Source organism: Stegastes partitus, unplaced genomic scaffold, assembly GCF_000690725.1.
Source record: "Stegastes partitus isolate 25-593 unplaced genomic scaffold, Stegastes_partitus-1.0.2 Scaffold1861, whole genome shotgun sequence".
Taxonomy (NCBI): Eukaryota; Metazoa; Chordata; class Actinopteri; family Pomacentridae; genus Stegastes; species Stegastes partitus.
This window is the reverse complement of record NW_007579592.1, coordinates 64031-79067: the sequence shown is the minus strand read 5'-3', so window position 1 is coordinate 79067 and position 15037 is coordinate 64031. Positions and strand designations below refer to the sequence as shown.

The following is a 15037-nucleotide window of genomic DNA, read 5'->3' as shown; positions in this document are numbered from 1 at the left end:
GATCTATGTCACTATGAGCGTCGTGTCAGTGTGTGAATGACGTCTGTCACAAGACCACCTCTCAGCGTTCACGTTCACTTAAGTTTCGATTGCATGTCTGTTTGTTTCTCTGTTTCATCTATTTCAAACCTAAGCAGCAGAAGGTACTTTTTAAATCCTTTTTAATCAAATCCTATGTATCTGTATACGCAGCAGCAGGAATCAACAAGTTATACTGTAGAAGTTCAACTTCTGCTCAGTGACATCTGGCAGAGTTGACCTAAAATCCCCTTCGTTGTTCCACCTTTGTTTTCAGTTTTCATTTGATACATTTCTATGTCCAGGCTGTTAAAACAGCTGCCTAGTCATATATTATATACAGGAACTGCTACTAATAAGAACATCCATAACACAACTTTCGTTCTTGCTGTATTAATTCTTTGGTAGAGGGGATCTGTTTATCATCTGTCTTTTTTTTTTTTTTTTAAAGGAATGCTTTCATTTAAGCATATATCATATCACCTATGAGTGAGCTGACTGGTTATTATACATACAAAGTTCCAAACTACTACAAATAAAAGTCTGTGCTATTCATCTTTTAAATATTTCATAGGCAGCAATGCAACACTAAATTTTATTGACTTTTTATTTATTGAATTTCATTTATTATGATGTGTATGGGGCTGCAAGGTAGGGCAGCGGGTAGCAGCATTACCTCGCAGCAAGAAGGTCACCAGTTTGCCTCCCGGTGAGGACACCCGGGATCTTTCTGCATGGAGTTTGCATGTTCTCCCCGTGCAGCGTGGGTTCTCTCCGGGTTCTCCGGCTTCCTCCCACACAGTCCAAAAACATGTTGAGGTTAATTGGTGATTCTAAATTATCCGTAGGTGTGAATGTGAGTGTGCTTGGTTGTCTGTCTCTAAGTGTAGCCCTGTGATAGACTGGTGACCTGTCCAGGGTGTCCCCTGCCTTCACCCTAAGCCAGCTGGGATAGACTCCAGCCTCCCGCGACCCTAGTGAGGATTAAGCGGTGCATAGACAATGGATGGATGATGTGTACTGTAGATGTAGATGTTTGTTTGCATACCTGTGTGTGCATGTGTGTAAGAATGCATTCTTTGCTGTGTGTAGTGTTACCTAAAACAAGCTGCTTAAAATGCATTGCCTTAAATAGGATTAATAGTCATTTGATTTGAACTAATTCATATTGAACTGGTTTCAGGACTCACACCACAACAGAACATTCGCTGGTACTAGTCTCACAGTGGAAAAGAGGCAACAACATCTTGCTCAGAAGCACCAAATTCACCAATCTCACACTGCCTCCTTGTGGTGTTGAAACCAAACTGCCTAATCTGTATCCAGTACAGGTCTCCATTTTGGTTTGCTTCATATTATGACATATAGATTGAAACTAAAAGTTGAATTGGGCATCCTTTCAGTGTCATCCACTTCAGAAATAGTGTAAACAGTGTATTTTTGTAAAAGTGCATCAGCAAGACTTAGAGCGAGCTTTTCATCTGATTATCTTGATTGTACATCGGTTTAAAAGATACTTATATTCAAATATAACAGATTCTATATATTTTTTTTAAAATACTCAAACACACACGGGGATATTTTTTCCAACAAATTTATTTCAATCAGTGCCAAATTAGACAAGTGATAAAATTTTCATGAATTGAATACTTGGCCCAGGTATGGAACTGCTTATCTGATGATGATTGAATGAACATTAACAAAAAGCCAATGACAAAAGACCACAAGCACAGCTGTGTTAGCTACCTCTATGAGCTCTGAGATGGGAGGATCGGTTAAGTGCGTGGAATGTGAATCCTACTCTGGCCGGAAAGGGGACTGTCGAGAGAAAAAAGAAAAAAAAAAAAAAAGGGGGAAACGAAGGGGAAGCAGGAATATAAGAGAAGACGGAGGGAGGGGACAGTAGTGTTAACAAAAAATCAGAGAGAGACAGCAGAGTAGGGGTGAAATACGTGGTTGGATGGAGTTGTGACAATGAGAAATGATGAGTGATTTTAGCCTCAGGCCGCCTCTTCCTCGCCTTCCTCTTCGAACTCTCCCTCCTCGGCCGTGGCGTCCTGGTACTGCTGGTATTCGGACACCAAGTCGTTCATGTTGCTCTCCGCCTCGGTGAACTCCATCTCATCCATGCCCTCTCCGGTGTACCAGTGGAGGAAGGCCTTGCGGCGGAACATGGCAGTGAACTGCTCGGAGATGCGTTTGAACAGCTCCTGGATGGCGGTGCTGTTGCCGATGAACGTGGCGGCCATCTTGAGCCCACGTGGCGGGATGTCGCACACGGCCGTCTTGACGTTGTTGGGGATCCACTCCACGAAGTAGCTGCTGTTCTTGTTCTGCACGTTCAGCATCTGCTCGTCTACCTCCTTCATGGACATGCGGCCGCGGAACACGGCGGCCACGGTCAGGTAGCGTCCGTGGCGCGGGTCGCAGGCGGCCATCATGTTCTTGGCGTCGAACATCTGCTGAGTGAGTTCGGGCACAGAGAGGGCTCTGTACTGCTGGCTGCCCCTGCTGGTGAGTGGCGCAAAGCCGGGCATGAAGAAGTGCAGACGGGGGAAGGGGACCATGTTGACGGCCAGCTTGCGGAGGTCGGCGTTGAGCTGGCCGGGGAAGCGCAGGCAGGTCGTCACCCCGCTCATGGTGGCGGAAACCAGGTGGTTGAGGTCGCCGTAAGTGGGTGTGGTCAGTTTGAGGGTGCGGAAGCAGATGTCATACAGGGCCTCGTTGTCGATGCAGTAGGTCTCGTCTGTGTTCTCGACCAGCTGGTGGACGGACAGAGTGGCGTTGTAGGGCTCCACCACTGTGTCTGACACCTGGAGGAAGAAAAAAAAAAAATCAGGGACATTAAAACCCAGAAAGAAAAGAAAAGAAAAGACAAACAAGCAGAGTGATGTGATCAGGGTACCTTAGGAGAGGGCACCACGCTGAAGGTGTTCATGATACGATCGGGGTATTCCTCGCGGATCTTGCTGATGAGCAGAGTTCCCATACCGGAGCCGGTACCTCCTCCCAGGGAGTGTGTGAGCTGGAAACCCTGAAGGCAGTCGCAGCTCTCGGCCTCCTTCCTCACCACATCCAGGACTGAGTCGACCAGCTCGGCTCCTTCTGTGTAGTGACCCTTTGCCCAGTTGTTACCTGCTCCGCTCTGACCTGGAAGGACAAGATTCATTACCATCGGCTGTGTTCCTTGGTCTAAAAATAAAGCTCCTTGAATATTTAGCTGTGTGCATCCTGTCAACACGTCCAAGTTTGTTATTTAAGCCAAAAACAGTTTCCTTCTTCTATATGGCCAAAGAAAATTAACATAATCCCTGTCACGATCCAGCTCACTAACAGTAGCTTACATGATGCTCCTTTAATGAATAACAGAAATGTTTATCTGCAGCCTTTAAACAAAAATCTAATCAGAATGTTCATAAGCCATGTTTGTTTTTTTTCCTTCTTCTACTCAATGAAAATGTCTTTTTTTTTTCGTTGTTGTTTTTAAGAACCAGTTTTATTTGCGCGTTCAAAACAATGCACAAAATATGTACGTGTGTGTGTGTGTGTGTGTGTTTGTGTTGCTGAATTTATACCAAAGACAAAGTTGTCTGGTCTGAAGATCTGTCCGAAGGGGCCGGAGCGTACAGAGTCCATGGTACCTGGCTCCAGGTCCACTAAGATGGCCCTGGGTACGTACTTTCCACCTGGAACACAAATGTACATGTCAAAATTTCTGATTAGAATAAAGAAACATAGATGGTTAGCACGCCAAGTTTAGACGAACACAGTGTCTGGTTGTGTTTTGAAAGTCCTGACCTGAAGCCTCGTTGTAGTAGACATTGATTCTGTCCAGCTGCAGGTCGCTGTCTCCATGGTACGTTCCTGTTGGGTCGATGCCGTGCTCGTCACTGATCACCTCCCAGAACTACAGACAGATTAAAGGGTGACATAAAAGACGGTGAGGCAGAGACTGGTCAATAAAAACATGCATAAGAGTCTCAGTTTAACTACTGATGATTTAATGTCTCAACACATGCTTAATGCAAACCGCCTGCATTAATATTACACTGTGCTTTTATTGAAAGGCCTTTACATCCTGCACTGCTTGCACCGTCAGGCTGAAACAATCAATTAGATGATTGACAGGACATTAACAGTCATCCAATATAACAACAGAATAACACCGTGAGTCACCTTTAAAGCGAAAATGCTCACTATTTCCAGGCTTCATAAGATTTGCGGCTTTTTCTTTGGGATCAGCACCATTGCAGCTTTTATTTTTTTTATACAAAATCACACAAGAAACAACAGATTAATGTTAAATAAAACAGTTTCCCAGTTGCATCCTCACAACATTATGTGCAACAATTTTTTGAGTTCATCACCTTGAGTGACCCGTGGTCCACAGAGGCCCTAAAAGGACGGGTTCATGAATGAATTTGGCTAATGGCATGTCCACTGCTTAATGGAGGGATATTAAGGTAAAATAAAATAATCCTTTTATTAATCCCACAGTTACAAGGGATGGTGCAAAAATGTAGGCACATCAGTAGAAAAAAAAAAAAGAAACATGCATAAGTGCTGTTGATGTTGTGCAGATTAGTCCATATGTGGAATCAGAATTTGCACAGATTCCACTGCACATGTAGAAAAACTCTGGATTCTTGCATGAGTAGAAAATATTGACATCAGTATTTTTTTTAAGTGTTAAAAAGGCCTTTATTATTATGATTAACTATGTGGATTATATTACTATTATAATTAAGTACAAGCAAATGTGTGTTGCCTGCGTTCCAGTGCACAGTGTCTGAGCCACACCCCTCACACACACACACACACACACACACACACACACACAAGTACGTGCAAGAGTGTCTGTTCATCCATTTCTTTTTTTTTTTTTTTTTTTAATCCTTCGAATTCGACAGCAGCCCACATCAACGTGCCTCCACACCCACAGACACCACCTCATCCACACCGTGTTGCAGCGACGGTCTCGGTGCGGTCGTCGTTCATTTAAAGGGCATCATCCTGTGACAGCAGCGGGGATGTCTCTCGATGCCACCGCCCATCCTTGAAGGATGCTTTTGTACGGCTGCTTTCCACCACAGTCTTACACAACAACTCTGCACGCACACACACGTTGACCTATTTTCCTGCATGACAGCATGATCTCTCAACGGCACCAAGGACAAACATGCATCTAGTTACATAAACCCTGTGCTCTGAACAGGTAGGAGACAACGTCTCGTAGCCTCCATACCTTCGCTCCAATCTGGTTCCCGCACTGCCCGGCCTGCAGGTGCACAATCTCACGCATCTTGTCGCTGTAGTTTTCGTCACGGAAAGAGCTGAATTTTTTTTGTTGTTGTTGTTGCTTCTGCTGCTGCTGGTGGTTTGAACGACGGGGCTCCGGTGTGTCTGCTGCTAGGTCCTGGGCCCTCCCGGCTCAGTCGACAGTCTGGCTGAATGGCGGAGGGAAAAAGCTGTGAAGCTCTCTTCTGTCTCGCCCTTCCCCTCCGTCCGCGCCTGCGCCGTTCCTCCCGGTGCTGCAGCATGACGTCATCTCCATGGCAACGGGGAACCGGGCACGGCCGGAACGATCGGCCTTGCCTGGGCCGGTTGGAGGAGCGACAACCGGTTGTTGTTGAACTGGTTATAACCGACAGACAACAACTGCGATAAAGTTTATGCTCTGCTTCTGCACAGACCCTGTGTGAAGTCTGGGTTCTCTGTCTGACAGCATTTAATTCATGATAATGCCTGACAGTGTCACCTCAGTAAAACTTTACAGGGGAAAATGGATGGGATGGGCCTCGTGTTAGTGTTTGGGTGGGAGCTTTCATTACTCATTTCCTGGCTAATCAGGAATAAAGTACAGGGACATGGAGAAATTACAGCTCTGGTGTTTCTATAAATCACATGACGCCAGGATGAGAGTCAGCACCTCCAAGTCTGAGGTTGGAAACCGGTGACGTGCCACTTCTGGGTTGAGTTTCTGCCCCAAGTGAAAGTATTTCGAGATCTAGATTATCAGTAATCCAGGTCATGGTAATCCTAAGAGTTTTAGTAGAAAAGAACTGGACTTCTCTTTTAGGATTTTTAATGTTCTTTCAAGAACCTAAAAGAGAAATCCAGTTCTTTTCTGGTGAAACTTCTAGGATTTCAGGATCTTGTTTACAAAAATGGAGTGTGACACGAACAGACGGATTGGTAAAGGTTTAGCAGTAATGCGGGTGTTGTACCAGGGTTTTGCGGTGAAGACGGAGCTGAACTAGAAAGCAAAGTTCTCAGTTTGCTTCACCTTCCACGAGTTAAATAGCAAATGGTCTGCACTTCCACAACGCTCTTCCAACTTAGTAGTTCTCACAGTGCTTTACAATGATTCCTATTCAGCAATGGTAGCAGAGCTGCCATGCAAGGTTCCTACCTGCCATTAGGAGAAACTTTGGGTTCACCGTCTTGCCATTGGCAATTTGGCATCTGGAGGGGCCAGGAGTTCGAACCCCAGTGGACAACCTGCTTCACACAATCAAAGAATGAGGTTGCACACACAACAGGGTTTCCTCTGTAGGGTAGCAGGGCTCAAACAACCAGTCTTACAAACAGGGTGAGGAACTTGAACATCCCAATGGAAACTTAGAGTCCAATCGCTGTTGTTTTGGGTCGAAAAAAGCCAGGTAATGTAGCATCTGGTTGGTATGTCTTCATTTGGAGGTTTTCATCGAACGCCTAACTGGTAGAAGACCCAGAGGAAGTGCTCATGTCATCTGACCTGTGACCTGCTCAGGGTCCCCCAGGAGGAACTGGGACGTCTGGAATACACTGTTTAGCCTGCTGCCACTGTAACTCCGGATAAGAGGAGGAAAATGGGTGGCTAGATGGACAAATCCTGTTTTGTACATGGCTCTGTATCATTAGACATTTTCCTCCCATCCTCCCCACTTACTGACCTGTGTGAATACTATATTTAAGGCTTCATACGCCTCAGACAAACTAGAGCCTATTGCTATCTGACTACATATAAAGCCAAAACATTTATCTAAAAAGGTAAGACTCAAACACAGTTCTGTTGTATTCACGTTTTCCTGCATCTCATTGCCTTCTGATCTGACCATATCCTTGACCATACACCAAGAGTGGTCACACAACAAACTATATAGTATGTACAGTGTATATCGTAATTATAAGCTCTGAGATCAATACACTGACCAGCACACCTACCCTAACACACTAAGCGTACATTTTCTGTCATGCACATAGCACAATGTTTGGTTGTCTAGTTTTTGCTTCATCCCCAGTTATGGAACACAATAGCTACAGGGTGACACTGGAGGTGGAGACTCCAGCTACCGAGATAAGGGTTTATCCAGCTTTCTGAATCCAAAATATGATGTTTACAAGTGCAAACACATAACTGTGCATGTAAATATGCACATTGTTTCTTGTGATTTTTACTTCCAATCACAAAAAGATAGGAAGAACTGCTAGTACTATCTCACGTTGTCAGAAAGGGTTAACCTGAATTCTTATTCGAGTGATACATTGTCGTGTTTGTGAAACCAGTTTGAGACTTGCTCTGTGTCGTGGTGCATGAATTCTGGCCATAAAGACACATGGCCAGCAACATTATTCAGGCTGTTGAATTCAAACCATGATTGGATGGACCAAAAACATTGCATTACACCAGCACCACCAGCAGCACCCTGGACTGTCGACACAAGGCAGGCACGGTCCATGGATTCATGCTGTTGGTGCCAAATTATGAGTTTACCATCTGTAGCCTCACCAGTAATCAGGACTTATTGGTCCGGATTACGTTTTTTTTTTGACTCTTCAACCATCCAGCATTGGTGAAAATGTGCCCACTTAAACCTCGCATTTGTGTTCTTGGCAGACAGGAGTGAAACCCAACATGGCCTTCTGCTGCTGTGGTCTGCCCGCCTTGAGGTTGGATGTTGTTACCGTAGTCCTTCTGTCAGCTCCAACCAGTCTGGTCATTCTACCCTGACCTCTCTCATCAACAAGGCGTTGATGAACTGGATTTTTTTTTTTAAAGGTCAGCAATGTTGGAAATACTTAGATCAGCCTGTCTGGTATGGTAACAGTCATGCCACAGTCAAAGTCACTGAGAAAGCATTTTTTCTCCACTCCGATGTTTGATGTGAACAGCGACTGACAATCCTGACCTGTATCTACATGATATTATGCACTGCACTGTTGCCACACAACTGACTGATTTAATAATAGATCATTTCTTGTGCAGGATTAAAACTTGTCCAGGCAGGAAAGCAGAGTTGTAATAAGGATTCCTGCACTTCTGTTAGGGGAGGGCTGGGATTTTTTTTTTTTTTTTTTTTGTGCATGTTGGCTCGCTATTGCCAAGTTGTTTCTTTCACATCTGTGCAGCTTCTCCAGTTGAAAGAGACTGATCTGTCCATTTAGAGTATTAACTGGATTTTACTCAAGGCCACAAAGTTTTTACTTTTCCATCTTTTACTTTGCAGGAAGAACAGTTTAGTTTAAGGGTTCAGCTTGGCATTTCCATTGGTATTAGCTGCTCAGGCACCAGCCTTTAGCATAAGCCATCAGTACAAATCAGGTGAAGAGTTTCTTAAGAACCTGTTTGTTTGTGAAACTGTTACTGAAGAAAAAAAAACAGGGGAGGTGCTCCTAATAAATGACTGGGTATACATACCTGTCTGTGCCACACCTTGAGTTTCTTGGATTGTATTCAAAAACTAAATGTTCAGCTGTACTTTCTGTACATAAATATATGAGCTATTTCAAAGGGTGTCCTGTTTTTGGCCTATGTGTACTGAATTTGAATGCGTACTTTTAGAAAAACAGTCAAAAACACTGCAATCTAATTAAATAAAAAAGATTACCACCAAGTGTGTTTTACTAATTGTTGCATGTTTCTCTCCCCAAGATACTAAAAATGGCCACATTCCCAGAAGGTCATGACTTCCTCAGTGGCAGCTCAGGCCCTGGATATTCTCCATTTGTCCTGCATTAGGAAGCCGCTTGTTATTTTGTTTGTGCCGTTGCCCATAGAGACAGGAAGGCTGAAAACAGAGACTGGAAGGAAGCGAGGAGGGAATCTGCATGTGATAGACCTCAGCTGGGATGCATTCCTTAACCTTGCAGCAGTCACAGTTTTACAGAGAAAAACATCAAATCTAAGTAAGGAGGGGAAATTGAGTGTGAAAACGGTCACTCACTGAACAAAAATCTGTGTCTGGATTCAAGACTGTCGAGTATGCCACTGGGAAATGAGTGAGGACACAACACTATGGTTAGGCGTGTTGTTGCTGGTCCTTGTGTGCTTCATGCCGTCTTGTCTGTACCTCAAATGACCTTCAGTTTTTTATCCAGGGCGCCCACCGCTCAACAACTAAGCAGTAAACAGTCAGAACACGCTGAAACAGACCAACAAACAACATGAGCATGAATCAGTGATCAGATATGTTTGGACACAAGTATCTCCTGTTGCTCATTCCAAAAATATGTTTTACACACTTTTTGTAAAAATACAAATACAGGGGTTGCTGATGAGTAGTAATTGTATACAGAAAGTGATCCCAAAGTTGTATTTCCTTATGCAAATGATCTTTACCTGATGCTTTCTTTTAACATAACCTTTAAATCTCAGTTTGAGAATATGGTACAGATAAATCTCCATATTATTTTGTACTGAGAGTGCATTCACATATGTTCACTTGGTTGGAGCAGAACAAGCTGTAAACACAACACTGGCCTATTCTCACCTTATTAAAGTAGTTATAGTGAATACATTGTTTTAGTAAACACATCCAGCAGGCGCCAAGTAACCGCAGCATGTATGAGGAGTTGTGTTTCTAATCACCTGGTAAATATACGTTCAAACTTTCCTCTCCTTGCTTTATTTTGAGCTCTACCAGGTTCTTTAACTACTAAATGCTCCACTATGTTCCTCTTCTTGTTGCCGACCTTGTGTGTCTGGATTTATCAGAGCTTTTGATCTGAGAACAGCTGCTTGCAGTTTCTGGAAAGGAGGTTGTTTATTGTAACTTCAGAGCTGGTGGTGATTCTCTCAGGGTTCATGTGACTGAGTCCATTCACATTACATGTAGTTATCACATCCATTATTAATGTAAAATTGATTAACTGTCTATATGACACGGAGCCTATAGCATGAATGTAATATCGTCATCCTGTATGGTGAACCTACACCTTTAACGTCTGATTTTCTGGGTATGCTGCATTGAGTTATAGCTATTAACATTTATTTTTGTATTTAGGTTTACCATATCGTTCGCCATCTAGGATGTTTACCATGGAACTACCCCATGCTGGTCATCTGATTTGATTTTTAACTTAATATTTTTGAGGTAATTTACACAACATAAGTAGCCTGATTCTTATCTCTAAATTACCACCCATATCTCGAAATGATTCAGTAGATTACAGAGGTTGATATTTCTATAAATCAAGTAAAACAAAGTGGCTATGCACTTGCTGACACATCCAAGGATTCATTTCTAAACCCAAGGAACTCATTGCATATCCCTTCAAATGTTTGGATGCTTGAGCGTTTTCTTAAGACTGCATGATAAATACAATGAAAATGCAATGCACTGCATGCTGTGTGCATTGCATGGTGGATACCTAAAGGTGTCATGATACACAGAACATGTGGTCAATAGGGGGCCCTCAACCAACAGGCTAAAAGTGGACATCACTGTAGTAACATCTGTCATCCACAGGGGGGCGGTAGATATCTTCTGTTGTGCAGCTGTTAGCACGCTGACATCTTTACTGTCCATTTGCACGAAATAATTAGAATCATAAGAAGAAAAAAAAGACTCTCAGGCTGATTTATTTATAAACTATAATTTAAAAAATGTAGCCTCCGGTTAACTGATTCTTGTCTCATTTCTCTCTTTCTCTCTTTTTTTTTAATATGCCAATATGTATTGTTTCTTTAGGAACACATTAAGATTTCACACGGTTCTGAATGCCTGAGGAAAGCAGGGACGCAATTACAGACTGACACGCGATGCACACTCACATTCACACACACTTGACATTCTGCTGCTACCTCCTTCTATCTTGGGAGGATATGAAGTGTGCAGAGCATATTGTCTTTTTTTTTCTTCTTTTTTTTCTCTTTTTTTAACAATCATGCCCTGATGTCATATATTGAAAACGCTCCACCAAACATCCAACGCCTCAGGTCACATTCCCCTGCAGTGTCACATTTGTCTGTCGGTCTCGCCTCCCACATCACCACTGTGACCATCATCAGCACATCTCCTGCTCTACATCTGTCCAAACCTACCAATCTCTTCTTTCCAATGTGCATTCTTAAAAGGCCTCTCTAAAAAAAACACACACACACTCGCACGTACTTCCTAAAGCTTTCATAATGCACATGCATCCCATAGTTATTTAAATATGTTGCACTGAGGTGAACACTTGACCGACAGTTTGTCTTTTCACGCAAGAGTTGGCAGATACCTTCCCTCTCATTAATGAGAGTCATAAACCCAGCCGGCCTGTCGGAAACATCCAGCTCACTGAAGAGGGCGCTTTAAAGGACATTTACACACAAGTGAACGTGCACACACACACCAAGGAAAAAGAGGACGGAAATCATTTCCAGAAAATGGTATCACTTGGCAGGAAGATGGACATTTTGGCTCACTGTTTATGTGTAATGCAACACATAATTTATTGTTTTATTTAGACCATGTAATAAAATCCAAAGCAAGTCTGTTTTATTGCAGCGATTTGGTGTTTATCTTGAGTAGATACTTACGACCAGTAAATCAGTGCTGCTGCTTGAAAGTGAGTAAAAGTTAAGTCATACATAAATTAGATGTTCAGAAGCTTGGAACTGCCATCGATTTGTTTATCTATACGAGAAGGATTAGATAAGAACAGGGGAAGTGGTTTTGGCGGCTGGCCATTGTTGTAAATCCACCTAACAGTTCATGCAAATGCAGTGAGGGAGGAAGACTGGTGGAGAGAGAATCTGTGGGTGTGCAGTGTGTTTGTGTGTAACAGCACTGACATATAGATTTATGTTCTATAGAACAATTATTCCGCTGCGTCTTTACACTTTCAACATTCAGGCTCGTCAGCCAAGAGAACAAAAGGAAGAATAAAAGCCTCTTGGCCTCTGCTGCTGCTGCTGCTTCTCTGGTTCACAGCTTTCCTTCATATTATGCTTCAAAAATTGACAAGTAAACGGAGAGAAAGATAACTTTACAAATAGAACAATAAAGGCACCAGTTGTATCGAAATGAATGCAGAATCACGTTGTTCATTTTTAAACTCAGCCAGACTCTGAGTCATCAGCTGCATTGACTTTAAGTGATCTGATGATATGTATTGTGCAGGAATAATCACAGAGGATGCTATTGCTTTAACATCCACAGCTGTGGCAACGCTGCAAAAACAAAATACTGGATTTGCAATGTTTCTGCATCAATGAAGTGATGTTGGTTTTTCAGGTATTTAAATTGAATAAGCCAGTAAACTGACTGTTTATTTCATCATGAATTTACTGTCACAACACACTGTAAAAACAATAAAATAATATATTTTTTAGCAGTTATAATGTAATCTTTCAAAAACAATCTACTGTTAGTTTACAGATTTTTTTTGTTCTGTTAAGTTAAGAAAAAATATTAATGTACACATTAACCTTAAAAATAGACAAATACTGTCCACACCAAAACTCAATATATTTACAAATGGTGATTTTTCTTTTACACCATCTGACAATAAAAAAAAAAGCTTATACTGTTTAAATCAACAACTTTCTTTTAAATACAATTCTGCTTTTTGCTTGAAACAACTTTTTTCTGTTTTCTTAAATTACAGATAAAATATATCAGTTATTTAAAAAAGTATTACTTTAGTTTATTTATTTTGAAAAAGAAAACAGACAAAACTGCACATAATGTTGTCATCAAAAATGTAATATTTTGGCTTTTGCAATGTGTGACTGTAAAATTACAAAGTTTTGCTGTATTTAAATCTGCTATATATATATATATATACAAAACAAACAAAACAAAACAAAAAAACTTTATAGTGTTCCACTGTTTTTTTAAACATATTCTTCTGGCACCCTTACTGCCAAAGGCCTTTAAAAAAAAAATGTTTTTAACAGGATTTCTTTTTGACTATATCTCTAAATTCCAACATCAAATTGCATTTATTTTAATATATCACACATCACCCAAATAATTAAATGCACAGTGTGGCTCTACTACACTGGACTCTTTATTAAGATCATGATGAAATCAACTAATTTAGCATTTGCTGCTTTTTTCTTAAGCAACGGAAAAGATAAGAGAAAATGAATCAGCCAGAGTTCAGCTCCATTTCATGATAAAGATGTTGCTAACGTTAGGATTTTTTTTGTCAACTGTTGCGTCGACTCAACTTTAACTGTGTAGTTTAATCTCATGACATTTTCATTCTGACGACGTTGGTGGCAGCATAGAAACCGAGGAGAGGTGGGGAGAGAGAAGACCTATGAACCTGTCAGTCCAAAGTAGTTTAAAAAAGCATTCATTAGCACACATGCATCATTACATTGATTGGGCCGAGCTCATTTATGTTATTCAGCATCACCATAGCAACAGAGATCTGGAAAGGCAGCAGTTTAAACAGCTTGATGGACGCTTTCCACCCTCACAAGATTCCCCTTTCTTTTATCTTTAGAAAGCACTGATGGGTTTAACTGTACAAATTACTTCCCTTTTGCCCTTTTTTTGTTTAGCTCTTGCAGCCAAAAGTCAGTCAAAAGACAATTTAAAATCCTCATGTGAATGCATTATAGGAGGAAAGAGCAGCAGCAGAGAGAAAAAAAATGGCAAAAATCTTCTTAGAATCAATCCCAGAGCTTACGGACCATTTGAACGAACCACTCAGACACTATGCTGCCTTTATAATTGACTGTGATTCACCGTCGCTCACCTGTTTCGTGTTTCAGAAATGATTCCCCTTTTACATGATCCAAGATAAGCACAAAGAGAATTCTGTAATTTGCTTCATTTCATGTCACTGTATGCTGTTTATTGACATCATTAAATGATTTTCTGCTATTCTGAGTCATCTGGTAATCGCCACGCTCGTATAGTGGTGTGTGATCATGCAGCGTTTTTCTGCGTGTGCTCTGACATACAACAGTTTTTATTATTTTATTTTTTTTATCTCTCTCTCTCTATATATATATATATATAAGCTGCTGTACAGAGTTATTTAGAGAACAGCTTAAAATAAAGACGATAGAGTCATAAATGACATTCACACTTGGATGCATGTTAAGACAGAGCACTCACACACACCACTAACGCGCACACACACACACACACACACACACACACACACACACACACACACACACACCGTCAGACACTTTCATCACACACTGCCAAAATCACTTACACACTGTTAGTCCATTATCATAATTACAGCCATTAGGAAGTCAAAAACAACAATATCAACATCCAAATAAACAAGCCAAAAGCGACTAAATGGAATTAATTGTATGATGAAATATGTCTTAAGGGAGCAGTTATGTTTCTATAAAGTACTGGCGGCACTGCTGGATCTCCTGTTTTGCGTCCTTCCCTTCCTCCTTCTCTTTTTCCTCGTCTTTCTGTTCCTCCAAGGCTACAAACAAAGGGGTTTCATATCATCTCAGGGTTCATCACTGAGAAAAATGTGAGTTTAGCTGCTGCAAAGAGGTGTGAAGATGTATTGAATGTGTGTGAGAATGTGCATTGTCGTTTCAGTGACACACACACACACACACACACAGGCACGCAACTTTCCAAAACTCAGACTTCAAAATGGCATTTTCTATTATTTATACACATGCATATTAATCATTCAGGGTTATCAGTAGCCGGTGGCATTAAACCTGATGATTCACCACACAAAGACAAAAACACTTCAAAAAAGGACTTTTAAATCTCATGAAGGTGTTGGATATTACTCACTCATTTCAGTTTTGACACTGAACTGTCACATC

At 41.6% G+C, this 15037-nt stretch overlaps 1 protein-coding gene across 1 annotated transcript; it reads right to left on the bottom strand.

Moving 5' to 3' along the window:
• Positions 1-1596: 1596 nt before the first annotated feature.
• On the bottom strand, positions 1597-12333 carry LOC103372938 (tubulin beta-4A chain-like). The gene is made up of 7 exons (XM_008302715.1): positions 12323-12333; positions 11308-11309; positions 5264-5441; positions 3817-3925; positions 3594-3704; positions 2924-3168; positions 1597-2831 (listed from the first exon to the last, which is right to left on the bottom strand). Coding segments are annotated over exons 2-7 (1458 nt in total). The 5' UTR covers positions 12323-12333; the 3' UTR covers positions 1597-2018.
• Between the last annotated feature and the right edge of the window lie 2704 nt (positions 12334-15037).